The sequence below is a fragment of the Colias croceus genome, chromosome 8 (genome assembly GCF_905220415.1).
Source record: "Colias croceus chromosome 8, ilColCroc2.1".
NCBI classification, from domain to species: Eukaryota; Metazoa; Arthropoda; class Insecta; order Lepidoptera; family Pieridae; genus Colias; species Colias croceus.
Window position 1 is genome coordinate 10,146,142 of NC_059544.1, and position 20,852 is coordinate 10,166,993.

Here is a 20,852-nt window from a genome sequence, read left to right on the forward strand (position 1 = left end):
CGATTCTATTTAAATACGAGAAACTTCATGAATTAAATTATAGAGAAATTTAGTTTTATTAATTTTATTAACTTTTAGAGGCAATAAAACATCTAAATTATATTCCGTGGTATAGTCGCAACTCGCAACTCTATTGTTGACCGCTCACTCGAATGTAAACAATCGTCGCATCACATCAATGTGGAACATTCACAAAACTTTCTGCCACTTGTTCTGTTCGCACAAAACGATATAAAAAATCACCGATGTCTGAAAAAAAAAATAAACAGAAAATAAAAAGTAAAAAAACAAAAACAAATAATATTTTATTGCTTAAAAATAAATAAACATTACTTACAATAATCGGCGGCGGGTAGTCAACATTCGCCGAGCGAAATATATCTACGAGATGAACCATATGGACTGTTAATTTGGTATCAATTTTAAAGAAATAGATAACGCCGTGAGCGACGGAACGATCGCGCGCGTACGTAAGATTTAACGGAGCGGTGTAATGCTCGCAGGACCACGGTTCAACGTTGACTGAACGGCGCGCGAAGGAATACGCACGCGGGGAGGGGGTACGCACTCACGCAGTGGTGACAGCCAATCGCGTGCGTGAGTCGCGCGCACCCCCGCTCTTCAGGCCCGCCCCGCGTTCTCCGTCACCTCACAATCGATGCCCTATATTGCATTAATTATTTAGGAAACACGCAATAAGATAACGCAAGGTAACAGATAAGAGTTTGGACTTTAAATCATTGTCCCTCCTTTTTTAGTTTCACAGATTTTCCTTGACTACTTGAAGCGTTGGCGTGTTTGTAAATAGCGGTTGTTTATTTCGTTTTGGACGTTTTGTCAAGTCTGTTATTGTGAACGAATTAGTGGCTCTTAGCAGTCGCGGCACGTCAGAAGTTTGCTGAATGGGAAATGTGCCTAATGACATATTTTTTGTTTACCATTTCGTTTCGCAAAACTGATGTTTTCAGCAAAGTTTGGAAATTGAAGAATATTTTGAAGCTTGCATCTTTTAAGAATTTTTCTAGGTTTTTGCGCTTGGAATTTTTGCTAAAATATATATCAGTAGCTTTTTGCTATTTTATGCATAACTTTATGTGGTTTTATTGAGATTATATTATTACTTTTATACAACCTACTAAATGTGCTTCGTTTTCTACTTTTCTGTCATCCTATCTTTCTTCTTACATCAGCTTATGAATATTCAAATACGCGTTTAATTGTTTACCCTCTGTAAGTAATTACATTATTTGCAACCTCATGATTTAATGTTTTCATGAAGACCATTTCTTTTGCCACTAGCTGCGCTTCGCGGTTTCACCTGCGTGGCTCTGCTCCTGTCGGTCTTCGCGTAATACTATATAGCCTTCCTCGATAAATGGGCTATCTAACACCGAAATAATTTTTGAAATCGGACCAGTAGTTCCTGAGATTAGCGCGTTCAAACAAACAAACTCTTGAACTTTATAATATTAATAATAAGTATAATTTAGTATAGATATGCTACCTCTATCTACTAAGTTTTCGAGTCCAACCAGATCGAGATAATCCTCTGCCAATTCCACTGTAGCTTACCATAAACCATTAAGGCGTATTTACATGAAGTGACAGATGTACGAGTTTCAGATTAAAATGCATATCTTAATGTTCTGAATCAAGATTCCCGGAGCACGACTCGACGTCACCTGCGACCATCTGACGGACCTGATGTGAATAGTAAGCAGTTCCAAATCTATGTGTGTGTCAATACTGCTACGTTTCGGGATTATGTTTGATTTTAATTGATCTCATGGACAGGTGGTGAGGTTTTATGGGGTTTTAGATTACTTTATAGTGAGTAAAAATATTGTATGGTTTACAGCATTATAGTTTTCTAATCTCTTTATTAGAAGTGATGATAGTATTAATATAATTTGTTTAAGTAGGTCATTTTTAGTGTCTGATTGTACTACCTACGTACTACATACTACGTAATTTTATACTACTACACTACGTACTACGTAATTTTATACACCAGCCCGTAAAAATGTATTTGCAACTGTATCGAATTAATTTTGCAAAAAATAATTTTTAAATACGAAATATAATTTTTCATTCAATTACAAGTAAAACGGAAATCTCTTAATAAATTCCGTTCGCATCGAAATCTGGATTGAGTGCACATTCAAGCTTACTGTTTTATTGAAAAATTAAATGAAATTAATATGAAATTTAAGGCAGTCTGTGGGCGGGAGTTGGATGCATTCCAAAGGGGTCGAGCCTCGGAGTAGGCAGGTGCTGACTGCTGACTCGCTCATATACCATATAATAGCGTTAATTATTATTGCATTTGCGAAATACCTTTTTTTGCTTTATGAATTTGCTGAATCCTGTAATATAGTTATCAAATTCTGTGTACTTTGAGTGGTTGATTTGAAATAAGTTTAAGCTTTTTTTGAATAAGAAACAATGTATTTTGGAGTATATAATATTATAACCCATTGAGCCCCGAGCGGCCCGATCTGACCACGACACAATAGATTTTCTATTGTGTCTGTGATTCCGGGGGCTGAGTTAATAATAACGCTGAACTATATCGGTTTATCAGCTGTGGGCCGCAGTTTTACCCGCGTGTCTCCGCTACTGATGGTCTTAGCGTAATGATATAATATAGCTTATAGCTTTCCTCGTTAAATGGGCTATCTAACATCGAAAGAATTTTTTTGAGCGCGTTCAAACAAACAAACAAACTCTTCAGATTTATAATATTAGTATAGATTTTTTGTATCTTAACAGGTCAATCCAAATCTCGCTTGGAAGTAAATATTATTAAAATATTATTCTGAAATCTATGGTGTATAATATCAATCGTATGACCGATGTCCCTAAAAAATAGTAACGTCAGAAAATATCCAATGAAAGACCGAAGCAACACACGAGTGGTTTTGATCAGGTAATGAATAAAATATCACGCTCCTGGTCTACCGTGCTCCCGTTCGTCTCAGTGACTTTGAATTAACTGTATTTCCTTGAACTGGTAGCGTCTGCAAAAAAAGTTGAGGTAGAGTCATCATAATTTTTTTTTTGTAGAAGAGTGCAGTTTTCGTTATTATTTTCTGTTTTTTATGCTTGATTGTTTATGAATATTTGTAACTTTTTCATGCGGAAACGGATTCTAGTTGATATAGTTTACATAAGAGAGGTATTTTATTATATAAAAGATTGTTGTTGTTATTTTTGACACATTATCGATTTTTGTATTACTTGGCTTAATTTATCATCATGAGTCATGTACGAAATAAAATATCAAATTCATCAATTTTAATACTTTTAGGGTACATAGTATGAATTGGATGAAATTCAATTTTAAAATCTATATAAGTTAGAAATAATAACTTGGATCTTCAAAATGATACCGCTCCTCTCTTTTTTGAATTTATTGCAAAAATATTCCCTACACATTGCACTACTACATCTAAACTTGAGTTACTTGACTACTCCGCCCTAAACTTGAGATTGTCAAATGTCTTCCCCATTTAGCCAAGTTGGTTAAACTTCTACCACAAACTTGGCAAGTAAAAGTTCCACAAATTATTCGAAAGGTTAGGAAGGGATTAGAAAAACACATACCCAAGTAAATGAATTCGGAACTTGGCTAGTTTGTTAAAACATTTCCTCAATGAAAAAAACATTGTGCGCTACGCAAAAAATTACCATTCGGGATTCTGGAATGACCATACTCGACCTGATTTTAAGGTTTGTAAATTTGGTTGAGTAAAGAAAATACTTTCGAGAGTAATATAAATTTTTAAGTTTAGTTTAGTTTTAGAGAAGTTTAACTTTAAAGACTCTTTTATAGTTGCTATCTTTTGAATATTAAGAAATTTAACAACGAAATTACACAAAGTAGAGCCAAAATTTTATATGCGTTAAAATATCATTCTTTAATATTTATGCCTTCTCTATAATTTTTTTTCATAAAAAAATGTCCTAGCACCTTAAAATTTGAATGGGTCTACGTAGAAATCGTTATATATGGAGAGAGTTTGTGATATGTTATCAATTGCTGTATCAATAGGTCAGTTACATAGAATCGTACCTACAGCTACGCTTTGAACTATAAATACCGTATAAATACATGTTTTCGAGGGTTTCGAGATCCCTGTTATATTAATTTATACACAATAATATATCATAATATATATTTTTTTTATTTCGTATATAAACTGTTACCTACTATCAATAGATTAACTCAGTTTATTTAAACCAATAACCATAAGATTCTATTTTTATTAGTTATTTAATGCTTTCATATTATCAATTAATAAAAGCGTTATAACCGTTGCACATACATTTAAAACCAGCAAAAAAAACATACTAAATACTTTTACGATATGAATTTAGCGCTGAAAAGGTCGAGTACAGACGTTGTAAAGACGAAGGTGGTTTTATAGCCTGCGTAGGACGGAGGAAATTTTGGCGCCAATTCAATGTAAAATGTTTTTGAACGCTTGAGGTGAGACTGAAAAGATTTTTATTTTACGTTTTCTTTCAGATGTGCTTATGGCACCGAAAATTTAATGACTGCGTTTATCACCTCTTCGCTTTCGAGATATTAGGTAATAGAGGCTGAGTTATTTGGAGTTTAATTAGCGTTTTTTATAGTCGTGAATTTTATGACGGTGGTGGTTGGTAAATAAATATTACATGTATCATCTTCGGAGGCTTCTTTTTAAAAACAGGTAATTTAAAAAATTACGAGAATACTCAAATACCTTTTGTTAAGTTTGTTAAATGTTATAGGTTCGTTCCGTCATGCGTTTATTTTTGCTATGAAGTTTAATATTTCGTGGCAATTCATAATTAACACTACTTATCAATAACACAAAAATGCGCTCTACAATATTTTTTTTTATGTGAAGAGCAGGCAAGCGAGCAGACGAGTCATCTGATGGTAAATGATCATCGTCACCGACTTGCACCCACAATACCAGAGGTATGGCGAGTGTGTTGCCAGCCTTTAAGCCTTTTCTTGAAGTTCCCCAAATCGCAACTCATATTTTGTTTCCACACTGCCCGCGGGAGCTGATTCCAAATTAAGCTCTGAGATCTACAATACTCCATCAACATTAATCAAAATGCCAGATAATGTTTATTGTAGGTATCTAATTTATTAATATAGTGTTGCAGTATGTAATGTTTAAGTTTTATATACTTTGTGAACGGTTTCATTAAGCCATATAACAAACGATATCTATCTATGCTAATATTATAAAGAGGAAAGGTTTGTAATTATGTATGTATGTATGGTTTTGACGCATAAACTACTGGACCGATTTTGATGAAATTTGGCACAGACAATCTTTAGACCCTGAGAAAGAAAGGCTACCTTTTATTGCGAAATATGTACCACAGGCGAAGCCGGGGCGGACCGCTAGTTAATACATATGTATTTTCAGTCACACAACTTCCTTGTAAAACAATCTGACACAGACCCTTCTATAAACACAAACACATACGTATATCACAAATCGGTCTTTGATCGAGTCGCCATAACTATTCGGGATCTTATAACTTTTTTCTATCTGCGAAGTTTTAACAAGCTGAATGATCGATATAGGTCTAACGAGGCTGCGTTGTCATCCCGCGAATCTTTTGGCACGTAAATAATTTTTATTACGTGTACTTACTATTATGGTATACTTGACATTGCTTTTGTGAGATGATTATTTTTAGTTTATGGCTGCTGTACACGGCTAGAGTAAACGGTAGAGTGAACTAGCATAGTACTCTACCAGTTTTATTAGAGATACTGACCAACTTCTCTAATCTACTAATGGTGTCCAGTGCTTACATTAGTAGAGTAAGTAGGATAGTTAGCACTCTACCACTCTACTCTACCGTTTACTCTACCTGTGTACAGCAGCCATTAGTCATGGACATTTTGTTTGAAATAGGATAATTTATAGTTTAATAAACATAGAGATTATATCTCTATTCTGAAGAAATGTAAACATGTTTTTTTACACATTTTAAAACTGTTGATTATGCCAATGGTCTTCTAGTTTAATTGTATGTATATCAATTAAGTTATTTTCCGACACTTCATCTGCTGCTTACCTTCAATTATAAGAAAATTTAAGTACTATCGAAGCTTAAGAATATGAAATGCGTGCTTGTAATTCATAGTGTTTTGATATCAATAAAATATTAGCCGAATAATAAGTAACAAAAATACCTGTTCTCACAAATATCATTACTACTTGACAAAAAAAGGAAATTAAAAAAAGCAATCACAACAAATAAAATAAATTCGGAGCAGTGCCGCCCATCATTAATCAAATTACAACATCAATGAGCCCATAATTATGTCGCGAGCTATAGCGAAGTTAAATTTGTTTGTCTAAAGAAGTATCGACTCAAAAACTTCGTAGGTTAATTAGATTCTGAAATTTCGGGGCCTTTGAAAAATATTTGTTTTACCCAACATTATTGGGAAACGAACCCACGGCCCGTGTAAAGGGTCAGATATTAATCTGGAAACACTTTATGAATTTTAAAATTATAAGCCCCCGGTTGAAGCGATTAGTCAAATAATATTCAAAGTATTTATAAAGTTTGATATTGCTTCTGAAATTAGTTGTATAAGGATCGATAGATTTCATCGTGGATATTGGTACATTTTTGTATATTTTAGTTTCGAAGAGATTTTTATATAGAAAATAGATTAAAAAACACTGAAACTTGAAAACTGGATCTATTTTACTAATGAAGGTTCACAAAGTTGTACCTCGTGTGTTCATAAGTTTTGAGACGAAATAAAAGTTGCATATCTTTTGTAATATTTTACTTATAATTCTAAAATTTATACAGCATATTAAGTGAGTAATAACAAACAATAAACTTTCATTATTACTCAAAATGTCCACCCTTATTTTTTATACAGGCCCTCAGACGATTTGGCCAGTCATCTATAGCGGCACGAATCTTTTCCAATGGAATTCGCTTTGCCTCTCGGACTAGAGCTCGCTTCAGTGACTCCAAGTTTCGGTGGGACTTTCGGCAGGCCCTGAGCTCTAATTCGGTCCATAAAGAATAATCCAGCGGGTTAAGGTCGGGGCTGGAGGAGGGCCATTCGTTAGCCGCAATGAAGGCCGGCACATTCTCCTTCAACCAAGCTTGGGTGGTTTTTGCCTTATGAGATGGCGCTGAGTCTTGCTGGAAAACCCAATCCTTGTTGTGAAATAAAGTATGAGACAGGGGTTTCACAACAGGCTCTAAAATATCACTTTGATAATTCTTGGCTTTCACCTTGACACCTTGTTGGCAGAAATGCAGCGGAGTGACACCATCATACGAAACTCCCCACCATACCATCACACTAGCCGGATGATGAGTACGCAAGACATTCCGTGCTGAAGGTGGGACGTCCTTGCTACTTTTGGCATACACTTTATTGTTTTGTCGGTTGAACTTTTCTTCGATAGTAAAGATTTTCTCATCAGTAAAGAGTATTTTCCTCGCATCGTGTCTCCTAAGCAGTATTGGACAACGTTCGCGTCGCAATTTACGAAGGCGGTCGTTTAAAAAGTGCATTTTCCTACGGCTATACGCCTTTACCTTAAGGTCATATTTCAGTATTCTATTGATTGATACGCGCGAAATATCAGTCTGCAGTGCGAGTTTTTTCTGAGTGCGACATGGATTTCGGCGAAGTCGCTCTCTGATGATTTTGATATTCGCAGGCGTCCTCACAGAGCGTGGCCGGCCACTTCTTTGGCGATCTTGCAAAGAATTAGTCCCCTTGTATCGTTTGATAGTGTAATATACGAAGTTACGGCTCACACCAAAAATTTTCACCTCACGGAAAATCTCCATTGGTTTTTTCCCCGCCTTAAACAGCGAAATCACGGTCGCACGTAATTCTTTAGTTCCCTCCATCACGAGAAAATTGAAAGAAATGAATTTAAAATCAAAGTAATTAAAAGTAAACATTCTAAATTCAAAATTGGAAAAAGAAATAAATATCAGCCAGTGATATTTTATCTTATTTTTTAACTACAAAGTTCGTCTCAAAACTTATGAACACACGAGGTAAGTAAGCTGCATGCTGAGCACGTAATAATTCGTTTTTAATAAGGCCGGTCGCACAATATGTGACCTAAATAATAATTTTTCCTCCTTCTATACTTATAGAAAACTAAGAATAGATTTCTGATAACATTTAAAGAATTTGTTTTTTTTTTTTCAAGATTATATTTGTTCTAGAGATCTAAACATTGTAAACGTAATTTTAAATTATTTAATACTTCATTTAATTGTTACCATACCTGTTACCATAGATTAAATATTACAATATTTTGTTATTGCTTATTGCTCCTACTTTTCACTACAGGTCACTAGTAATTGGCTGCAAAATCAGTTCTTATGTTCCGCACATAGTTCCAATGTAACCATAATAAAATTAAATTCACCTGTCTGAGTGTTTTAATAAAATTGTCGTCTCGAAACACGTGCGCAAGTGGAGTCTGAAATTGCCTTCTTCGTCATAAAATATGTCGCCGTTGTCTGTTAGGCGTAAATATAAAATTTACGAAACACTCCCGTTATTTAGACGGAAAATTTATTTTGCTAGACGATGTCTACTATATTTTATTTGGTGACAAAGTGTCGTTTTGAAGTATAATTTTATGGATATTTGACGTGGATGATATGGGCGTGCGTGGAGTGTGTTTGTGTGTTGTTGCCTGTATGTATACAGTACAGAGTTGGGCTTGTAGTGGTGTAGAACTTTGTTTGTTACTTTCTTACCTGAGGGGTTAGACAAGTGGCTTTCGTTTAGCGTAACGTTTGATAGAATAGACTACGAATGTATGAGATTGACATAAGCTGTAGATAAATGTATCGACAGCTTACGTCAATCACATACATTCATAATCTATTCTATCAAACGTTACGCTAATAGAAAGCCACTTGTCTAGGGGGGTTGTAGATATGAACATTTTTCTTTGATTAATGTATATAAGAAAAAATACCAGTATCATCAAAATTTAATGTTTCTTACCGTTACATTACACTAATATGTTTATAATTAAGGATATATACAGTGTTAATAAAATTATTAAGCATACATACCAATTTGTAAGCACAAATTCTACATAAACTCGTATCAAACATGAATAAAACCAATAACATGCTATCAATAGGTGAGTTGGTTTTAAAAAGAGCCCTAATATTATACCCATGGTAATTATTCAAATTTCTTATTCATAATTATTTTCTTTTAAATTTTCTATTTTAAAGTTTCATATAATTTATTATTTAATTTTAAACGTTCCAGTTGAATAAATAAAATAACAAAATTATCAAGGAAAGAGAGGATACCCCACTTTAATTTTATTATATAACAAAACAATTTATTAAGCTTTCCTTAATTAGATGCTTTTAAGGTGACTTGAAAAAAATCTAAAGTGTTTTCTGAAGAAACAACTTTCATCAAAATAGAGGCTTTTAAAATTAATTACTTTTATGTAATTACTTTTTCTAGTCTTTGATCTTTAATTTTTTAGTAACGTCGTTATAATTAAAAGTTAAAACGTTTGTGTTTTTACTGTGGGACTAAGTTATGTGCACACAATATCACGACATAGTATAAAATAATGTCGCTTTCTCTGTCCCTATGTATGCTTAAATCTTTAAAACTAAGCAACGGATTTTGATGCGGTTTTTTTTAATAGATAGAGTGATTCTCGAGGAATGTTTTAGGTTTTAGACATTGCGGGCGAAGCTGCAGGCGGAAAGCTTGTTACGTATAAAATTACACACACACTTGACATAATTATTTATGTAATGATATTTACTTATACTCAATTGGAATTGATATTGTTACAAAAACATAATAACGAAATAGGTAGACTTTTATTGTAATCTCTATAAAAGAAGATTTAAATGATTATGTCAAATAAAAAAAGTGTAGAGATAACATAACGTTAACGGTTAGATTCCTCGTTTCTGGGAACGTCGGTTAAAAGTAACCAGTGCTTTCGTAATACTCGCATCAAAAGGAAACCCTACACTTTTTGTTTCTCTGTGTACATAATTAATACCGAATTATTATATCCATACTAATATTATAAATGTGAAAGTAACTCTGTCTGTCTGTCTGTTACTCAATCACGCCTAAACTACTGAACCAATTTGCATGAAATTTGGTATTTTGATACCCGAGAAAGGACATAGGCTGGACATGGACAAAGGATATGGACAAAGGACCTTTTATTGCGAAATATGTACCACGGACGAAGCCGGGGCGGACCACTAGTTTGAAATAACGTCAGAACTCATTTCCTTTGAAACAATGCTACGTTCTGTTCATCAGCGTACACTTAACAAATGAAAAAGATTCATGCACTTTATGGTATATATTTAATTATTATCTTAATTTTATCGTGCATAAGATTAGTCTTTATCATTATATTAATTAGTTCAGCAGTTTAGGTGTGAAAACATTCCACACAAAAGACCTATACTTTCGTATTTAGAAATCGTATAAAACCATATTTGTATATTTAAACGCATATCACACATTATGATAATACGGCCAATGAAAATACGTATTCATTGTAATGCAGCGTCAAGCAAAATTGTAACATCACAATTTGTTAACGTTTTTCAACATAAAAATGGCGCCCGCCCGTGAATGATGGCGCAACTTATTATAGGGACGGGTACGAATGTGCCCGTTTTTGTTGTTTACTATTGCAATTTTTGCCTTGAATTTTATTAAATGCCTTAATGCATTCGAGATGTTACGTTTGCAAATGTTTTTCTGCATCTTATATTAAAAATCCTGTAAAACTCGCATCAAAGGGAAACCCTACACTTTTTGTTTCTCCACGTACAAAATTAATATCTCACTAATTAATATACCTATATTCGATACCGAAATAACGTCAGAACTCATTTCCTTTGAAACTATGTAACGTTCTATTTACGGCAGTTATCAAAAGGATCATTGGTTATATAAACGCAAATCTAATTGAATTTGTCTTTATGCTAAGAATTAATCTCGGTGCTGAAAACGGTTGCCATGGCGACGCTGTTGAACACGGTTTTGAGGTTTGATTCTATATCAACAGATATTATAAGAGCCTTAAAGGCTTTGTCACTAGCGGACTCTGGGAGCCGTTGGGAATCAAAGTGATTGTATTCCCTGCTTTAGCATGTTTCACGCCACACTGTGAATATGCTTTGCGAGTTTGCATGCTTTTATCATATTGTTTTGCGACTTATTTCTGCCATGTGCTTTTAGACTGGAAAATGTTATAACGTCATTGGATCAGGAACCGTATGGTTACGAAATAGGGTATCTTATTCTTTATTATTAACTCTGTTGAATGGGTTTGACTAGAATATTAGATTGATACTTCTAAGCTGGGTGTTCATAGAAATTCCTAAGACGATATTTTTTTTTGGTTGCAATTATATCCTACTTTATTCTGAGGTGATTGTTTAATCTGTAGCTATTTATAACAAACTACTGATATAGCTATTGAGACTTTAATCAGACGTTATCTATTTGTCTTTATGATGATAACGATTTAACATAAACAGATAATTGTAGAAAATCTTATCCAGTACAAAACTCTAGCTTTTTTGTTTGTAAAATTCTTCTTCTTCATCATTATCAGCCCATGTACGTTTCCACTGCTGGGACACGGGCCTCCTATGAGGGTAATTCTTCTTACTCAATTTTATCCGCTAAAATGCAATTTAAACTATACAGGCATTCTAATTAAAGCGAATATAATACAAAATTTGAGTGACTTTTTAACGAACATATCGTATTAGGAGACGGAAGTCCAGCGTGTCACACCGGACCGGACCTGCTCACTCCAAAATGAAACCAATTAAGCCTTTGGTCCAAGTTAAAAGTATTGTTTTAATACCTAAAGTATATAATGCTAGTTTTAGAAATTAAAGATTTTAACGGATTTTAAACGCGATCTATTCATTATATTATAAACCGGACTGTCAAACACTTTGTAGCGAGCGTAGTACCTACGAGTCTACGAAGTGCTACGAATGTTGGTGTCAATATATTATTTAATTAACGTCTGTATTATTGGGAAGAAATGGACGCTTTATTTGTAATGATATGCCCATAGAATGCGTATTTTTTTAAATGCCTGTGCTTTTGTTAAAAAGCGGTGTGTCTTGGTATTTTAATGTCTGCAGAACAGCGTTATAAGAAAACTACCATCATCGTAATATTTTTATAATCATTTTTTTTTAATTTATTCTGGTAATTAACATTTTACTTTATCGCTTTTCGGCCTTTTGGCTAAGACAAAAATGTAGTATCAATATTATACTACTTAGTTTCATAAGTAGTATAATAACTAAGTAGTATTTTAATGGCAAGTATGATGGCTATTACGTAATTGCGTTTTTGATAGAGATTTTATCTATAAAGGACACGTCATTTTTTAATTTGAATTACTCTCTTATTGAGTTTATAAAATATCTTCATTACCTATCTCATAATTAATCAAGTATTGTATCATTAGGATCATCATTTTCGCTTATAACTTACGGCATAATTCATTTTCTTCGCACTTAGTTGGAAAATACGACTCCGCGACCGGTCGTTAGATGTATCGACTAGTTTCTACGTTTGCCTTCACGTACGTGTTTTTTGTGAAATGTTCTAAATTGTGAAAGTGAATACTACAAGTTGGTAATTGTTTTAATGTATAATTCATGAAGATAAATGTATTAGTGAGCGTTTTAAGCTAGGTTCTTTAACGCATAAGATGAATAAATATATACTAATCTATACTAATATTATAAAGCTGAAAAGTTTGTTTGTTTGTTTGAACGTGCTAATCTCAAGAACTACTGTTCCGATTTGAAAAATTATTTCGGTGTTAGATAGTCCATTTATCGAGGAAGGCTATAGGCAATACATCATCACGCTAAGACCAACAGGAGCGTAGCCACGAAGGTGAAACTGCGGGGCACAGCTAGTTCACAATAAAAAAATAAAAATGTCGAATGTGGCACGTTAAAGAAACAAACTTACTACCTACTATATTTTATGTAGACACTTAAATCTGCACATAATAAATAAACCAATTTCATAAAAGAAACTTATAAGGAAGTGACACATTGAATATTATTCTAAGATGCACTGCACAGCTGAGCCTCAGCATAAAAAGGATTGTACAATGTCATATTTCAGCCATTATTTTCTTTGTCTGCGCATCATTACTTATTCTTATTAAATGTGTGTTTTGACATTTCTTTCTCCCTACTATCCCTTATCATAAGTTAGTATTTTAAGTATCGTTTTAAAATAGTAAGTTTTTATACCGTTTTTGTTACTTATAAGCTGAGAAAAGGTTATTTTTTTCAGGAGATTTCATTTCGCATTATTTATAAATAAAATAGATTTATATTTTCTCCTTAATTCCCGAGCTATTCCAACATACAAAAATTAACAAAATAATTCAGTTTTCGGGGACTGCCGCGGTGAAGCTATTGTATGCTATGGCTTCAAGCCACACCGTCTGAGTGGAGAGCCGAGCGTGAGGTTTTTTCGGTACGGAATTTCTCGATTCGGTCTCCGCACTCAGCCCGCGATAGAAGCTATGCAATAGCTTGATAAAAATTTTTAAAGAAAATATAATTTATAAAGCATTTAATTGCTACATTTAGCATAACCTTTAACCTAAAAAACAATAAGTTAAATTTAAACACTGAAATTATTTTACTCCCTAATTATAACAAACATTATAAACGCATTAAAACTTCATTTAGTTCTATTAAACAGTTTCAATTCAACCATACACATGCATAAGCGAACAGACGGATAATTCCACATAATTCCATGGAATCCGAATTCCAATAGTATTCCATAATTGAGCTTAAACTTACGAGTTCGTAAGAAGATTTGCATGGAGCAAGAGCGCAGCGGACTTGAGTGCTTTCCACACCGCGCAGACTTGTTAGGCTGCGGTCACACTGGGCCTTTTATTCACGAGATATATTTTTCATGGTATTGTTAATTAACTTGTAGACTGTGTATTCATAGTTCAGGATAACCTGAACTTAATTTTTTGTAAGAAATTTAGAATAAATAAACAACTGTTAAACGAAATAATTAAATACATTTGTTAGAACCATAAATAAGTCTGCAACATTGGCTTTAAATTCCTAAAACAGATTGCTGTCATATCAATAAACCGATATATCGAATATCAATTTTTATTTCTTTGTTTTTTAAGAGCGTAATTTCTTTAGCCCCCTGAATTCTGGTTCAATCAGACACGTCATAACCACGAAGCTTCCTTTTTGTGACCATTTCACAATGCAGATCCCAATGACATTTCGATCGTTCAGTAAATGGAACCGAATTTCTGTATTAATCTCCATTATGCATATGTCTTTAGGATGTAACTGGTATTATTCATGCCGTCTTTAACAAGCCACTATTGGGAAATGTTGGGAACGGATTTGATTATCTATAACTAGAGCTTAAGGATTACATTCGGTCGAGTATGATTTTCTTTTGAATCGATTAATGGGACTCGAAGGATCTCAGTGTGCAAGTTCTAAAAATCGACGGCAGCAATATTTTTCAAATGAATGACCTTTTTAGTAGTTGTATTGCATTTTATATGCGTCTAATAAACTTAATAATGATTTTATATACATAGTTATTGGCGAAAAAAGTTTGGGTTGGTGAGTTCTAAATATACCTAAAAATTGATTTATGATAGATGGTCTGGAAAATGGTAAAAAATGCACATGTGTCTACGGCGTAGCATCATAAATTTATCATCTTTAATACCTTTACTATCCTATTCCTTCTAAAGTGTTTTATACAATTTTCACCGAGGACCTATTTATATTTAAAAAAATATCCTCTATCAATTATGATAAACTAGCTTTCCACCCGAGGCTTCGCCCGCGCAGTCAAAGAAAGACCCGCATAGTTCCCGTTCCCGTGGGATTTCCGGGATAAAACCTATCCTATCTCCCGGGATAAAAAGTAGCCTATGTCCTTTCTTGGGTATCAAAATATCTCTATACCAAATTTCATGCAAATTGGTTCAGTAGTTAAGGCGTGATTGAGTAACAGACAGACAGACAGACAGAGTTACTTTCGCATTTATAATATTAGTATGGATATAAAATGACGCACCAAAATAAATCAGTTCAGAAATCCCTTAATCTATCAGATGCAATCTTTATGTGTCCATAAAGATAAGAGTCGAATCATCCTTATTCCCTCCAAGGTCTAAGGTCCCACGGGTCAAAGGAATATTTAAAGTAATTAATAATTTTCGCATTTCATCAATGTTGCCCAACTTTCGCCAGTGCTAATTGCTATTATACAGAATTTTGCACCCTGGTCTTCACTATTACTCCGGATCGCAATTATATAACTTCGAGACAGCGAAATACCTTTTCAACTTTTTCACTTTTTTGTTCTTACAAAGAAACGAATTATGTTTATTTAGAAATTTCTGCGGAGAAATTTTTTCAGAGCAAGTGATTTACATTTAAGTTAGTAATTACGAAAGGGTTCGCGCCGCTTCATTTACGAATTGTATATTTCGTCTGCATATTTTCTTTGAGATATTTATTGAATGGTGTTGAAAGGTTGAGAAGAGGTGAAATTATGGTCGCGTTCTTTAATATTTTGTGCATAAATTAAATGTTAGACATTTAATGTCACACAAAAAATAAGAAGAGTGACTGAAATTCGGATAAAATGACAACTTTTCATTATAAATTAGAATCGTTCTGCGAGGATTGATGAAAAAAGAAGCGTATTATTCATAACTGATTTTAAGACTGGTTTATGTTTAAAATGCATACATTCATTTGAAAATATGTTCGTATCTAACAATAATAATGTAACTACAGTTTCAGAAATCAATTAACAGTTAAAATCATATATACGCAATATGCTATAGCCTATAGGTACCAGGCTCACAGAGAACGGAGGCAGTTAATCCCCACACGCAGCGTTCGGTCACGTACAGACAACAGTTGATTCTTTGAGTTAGTTCCATTGTCCATTCGAGCAATTATAGGCTTAATATAGCAATGCTTGCTCTAAAGTGCGACGCAATTCGCTTAGCAAATATTGTTTTGTTTGATGTAAGCTTTTTTCATTTCTGTCGATATCGAATTTTGGAGTTTTGATAGTGTTTATGAATCTGTCCTTACTAACTTTAAACATTTTGGAATATAAATACTGGATTTTTTAAATTTCTTAAAAAAATAGTATTTACAACCTAAACCTGTTTTTTTTATAATAAATAGGCAGACGTTTGACCACGATCCCACCTGATGGAAAGCGGCGATGTGGTCTACTTGTGTGTGTTTTGATCATATCCAATCTAAAATTAATGTGTTATTCAAATAAAACTGTGTTTATTAGTTTCCTAGCTCACCAAACAGTTTTTCCAATATCAAGTTAAATAGAAACCTTTATCCACCATAATTCCTGTACTTTCACTTACTTACATAAAAAGCAAGCTATAATATTAGAATTCGGTCACTAGGAATCAATAAAGTCACTGTTTACAAGAGCTACGCGTGTCAATACGACATCGTAAGTAATGAGTCGAGGCAAACATATAGTGTGACTAGGCTGGGCTTAATTGATTGCCGCCACGCCTCACAAATGACCGGCTGTGCTTCGCTTTTTGCTACAAGAAACACGTTTATTAGGTTACACTGAATTTTACGTTTAAACGTGCTCTAAGAATCACCATTACTCATAGAAAAGACGTTATAACGGATTTTAAACGCGATTTATTTTTACTTATTATAAATGCGAAAGTTTTTTTGTTTGTTTTTCTTTGACGTCGCAATGATTTTATGATATGATTTTATGTCCAGAGATAGATAGGAGGCTGGAGAATTAGGCTATTATTTATGGTGGTGAAATTTTTCATTCTTTGGGAATTTGCTTTAACACGAGCGAAGCCACAGGCGGAAAGTTAGTATGATATATGAGAGAATTACTGATAAATAAATGTAACCTTTATACATATGCGAACAACAACTTAATAGCATTAATAAATGCATAAATGTTTTCACAAAAACAAGCGCGTCTAACGTGAAATTTAACTGGAAAAAAGGAAAAACAGTGATTCAATAGTAACATCTGTTAGTACAATAGTACACTTACCACAGAGTGCCACAGACAAACAATAGTTCTCTAATTTAATAGGACGCGACGCGGCGTGACGAGCGCATTGTGTGAAAATCCTTTTTAATAACAGATTATAATAACGTGTGACAACATCTGTTTTAAAACCAATTATTAAGAGAGTGTATAAGGTGCATAATATGGAAGGAATTTTCAGTATCAATCCATTTCAATATTATATGTAAATAGTAATTGACTTTTAAGAAAATTTTGTAGAGCTTGAAAATGAAAGATCAATAGACCAATTGCACTTACACACACACTTACACACTTGTTTAGTAATTATAACAGAATATACATAGATAATGTTATATATATAACAGGCATATTATTTATGTCACAAAACCACCCACGATCACGTCTAGGGTTGCCTTGTAGAGATCGCTATGTAGCGATAAGCCTTTTGCTAATTTTATATGTATTTTTTGCTTTTATGTTTTTACTTTCTGTGCAATAATAAATAGGATTTTCATTTAATCTTTGTCTATTACCACCTATCTTATAACACAGAAATGTATTCTGTGTGTATAACACAGAAATGTAGAAGCTAAACGCTACTTAGAATAAATATTTTACCGATACTAAAAAGTTTATTTTACCACTTAATTTATGATATAATATTACCGATAGTACAATGTTTCTGTTACCTTAACTTTTAATTTTTTACCGCTAATAGAGTATTTTCTATTACCAGTTAATTTTTGATATTTTCCAGTAGTCTGCCAACAATAACACGGTACAGATTTAAGCTTCTCACCGCAGGTTTTGGCAACAGGACCGTCTCGAACAGCTGTTGCGAGCAGATGTTAAATTTTATTTCACAAGATGTCTGTCAGCTATATTCCCTTGATATTTGTCTGGGTTAAATAGTTTAACGTTTTAACCTCTGGAAAAAAAGTTTTGTGCAAATCTAGAAATGTTTAATTTGCTGAAGTTAGTATTGTAGGCACGGATTAAAGGTTATTAATTTTTATCTAGAATAGAATAGACAGGTAGATTCTGTAAGAACTCTTGTACAATGAAGCTTTTTACTGTCAGAATTTTGTAAAATATATATACATAATGATTTAAATATTAATGTTTTGTTTGTTTATACGATTTTATATAAAACTTATTGAACCAATTAAAAAATAACCATTATATTTTACTATAAAGCAAAATCTGTACTTTATCAAGTAAATGAGAGCTAGGTCGAGCCATTAGTTAGGTGTGATATTAATCAAAATGGCCTCCAACTTTTATTCTATTATATTAAACAGAACATATACTTGGAACTATTTCTTTATTAGTTGACATTCTCGTCTTCTCGTGTGTTAAGGCAATTCCTTGTCAAAGAACATAAATTAAAATCAACAGAATCGCCTAATAGCAGGGAATGAATTCCGTGAAGTGCAGTTACAAACAAGAGATAATGAAATACCAAGTAGTAAGTGGAAAATAGTAATTCTGTTCCTTGTAAAAGTTGCGTATTTTATTAAATTCTACGAAGGAATTGCTTTTTAAAATTAGAAATATAATTTAATTTTCCCTGTAAATTATAATGAAATTGTTTGGGAAATGTTTAATATTAATTAAATTTAAAATTAATTATTTTTCCTGTTATGCTAACACTGGATTCGCTTAGCAAAATATTTTAAAATTGGCAATTTATTTATACGAAGCTACTATTGATGTTCGCGTCTCGTGAAACTTTCTCAAATTTTAAATAAAACAAATCTCAATACCTATAGGCACTGATAATATTTCATTAAAAAAATTCGTATTAAAAATTGTCTCTCCAAATTAATTGGTTTCAATAAAATAAAGGATCAATTAATTCTGTCAGTTTTCAAAGCGATGCGTTGTTATCCTTCGATTGCTTGTCGAAAACTTGGCGGAATCGATTTCAGTAAACCTTATTGACTGAGTGAAAAATCTAAGCTAAGGCCTTTCGTGAGTGAGCGTTTATTTATAAATTAATAATATTAAATCTATGTGTTGTTATTAAAATCAAAAGCTCTTTTGAGTGTATGTAAATCTGTAATCTGTAAATAAAGTTCAGTGATGTTAGAATATGTATTTAAACTTCAAACGATTTTGAAATAAGTTCATGAGGTTTCAAATTCAAATTCAAATTATTTATTTCTTCCTTTTACAATAGGTCCTTAACTAATTTGTGATTGGAACACTCCTAGTAAGCAAATAAATGCTTGTGTCAGGAGGTTCCGCTCTTCCTTAACACTATTAGACACAGAAATAAAACAATATGAATGAATAAGACTATTTTAATAAATCGTCAAAAATTTATGCATTGAAGTTTCTACCTACAACTTATTTCTTATTCTTAATCGTATTTACGAGTTCTTAACACAGTAAGAGACCAATTAAATTAGGTACATAGATAGTACCTATTATCACTACATAGTATAAAACAAAGTCGCTTTCTCTGTAGCTATGTCCCTATTTATGCTTAAATCTATAGTACTATGCACTAGATTATGATGCGGTTTTTTTTAAATATATAGAGAGGAAGGTTTTAGTATATAATTTATTAGGTTTTAGACAAAGCGGGTGAAGCCGCGGGCGGTAAGCTAGTACAACTATAAAACATTTAAAGGTCGTCCGTGTACGAACACCTTAAATTCAATTTATCTTATTTAATCAAGCGTAAGCTCGCTATAGGCGAAATTTAACAAGTATCCTAATAAAACTTGCTGTAAAGTTGAAGAGGTGGAAAGTTATCCCAAATATTCTACAAATTCGATACCTCTGTACGGGCTGGTAGCTCACTGAAATTTTTGTAACGCAAACTTTGCTAGGTACCGATTTTGTGTGCAAATCTTTGAAAACGATATATTTTTAGTTATAAAATGTTATGAATAAAATTTTATTAACGGTACATAACACACTGTAAAATAACACACATGATATAGTTTTTTTTTAAATAAAGTTAGCGTGAAAGTATGTAAAAATATCACATTAATTTGCAACATAAAACGGATTAATAATATTATAAAGATGTATGTATGTATGTATGGTTTTCACGCCTAAATTACTGGACCGATTTTAATGAAATTTGGCACAGACAATCTGTAGACCCTGAGAAAGAACATAGGCTACCTTTTATTGCGAAATATGTACCACGGGCGAAGCCGGGGCGGACCGCTAGAAATAAATAAATCGCGCTTTAATCCGTTAGTCTTTAATTTCAAAACATAAAATGATTCAACTTTCTATGTTTAGAAAATTGATAAAAATATTAGTAAAGCACCTAGACAATTTTATGATAAACGACGTTAAACGTAAAGAGATCAATATTCATCAGTGCAATAACTACAGAACCAATTTACCATAAGAATAGACGTTCCTCAATACATTGAAATATACGGGGACGGTCCACTCTCTCCATGTTTGTTGAGCCCTCTTGCGCGGCGCTCACAACATGTGATTTTAACGTATTTTTAGGTATTTCCCAGAATGGATATCGCTTTTTAATGACGTTCGGATTCGAAACTGTTTAGATAACGTTCTATTTTTGTTGGCAAGATTGTTGTTCGTTGATGATACAGTTGCTAGTGGATTTAATTTCTGTAGCGTGGTCTTCGGAAATGATTGCTTGCTTTTAGCAAGAAACAGTCGTTTGAAATGTATTCTAGTTGCGTAA

General features: G+C 33.0%; 2 protein-coding genes across 2 annotated transcripts in view; both read right to left on the reverse strand.

Moving 5' to 3' along the window:
* LOC123693918 (CUGBP Elav-like family member 4) overlaps nucleotides 1-20,852 on the reverse strand; it is a 536,298-nt gene that overhangs the window by 140,619 nt on the left and 374,827 nt on the right. The window lies entirely within an intron of this gene.
* Nucleotides 6,775-7,928, reverse strand: LOC123693915 (histone-lysine N-methyltransferase SETMAR-like). Its single transcript, XM_045639185.1, has one exon. The coding sequence runs from the start codon at nucleotides 7,915-7,917 to the stop codon at nucleotides 6,889-6,891; it is 1,029 nt and encodes a 342-aa protein (XP_045495141.1). The 5' UTR covers nucleotides 7,918-7,928; the 3' UTR covers nucleotides 6,775-6,888.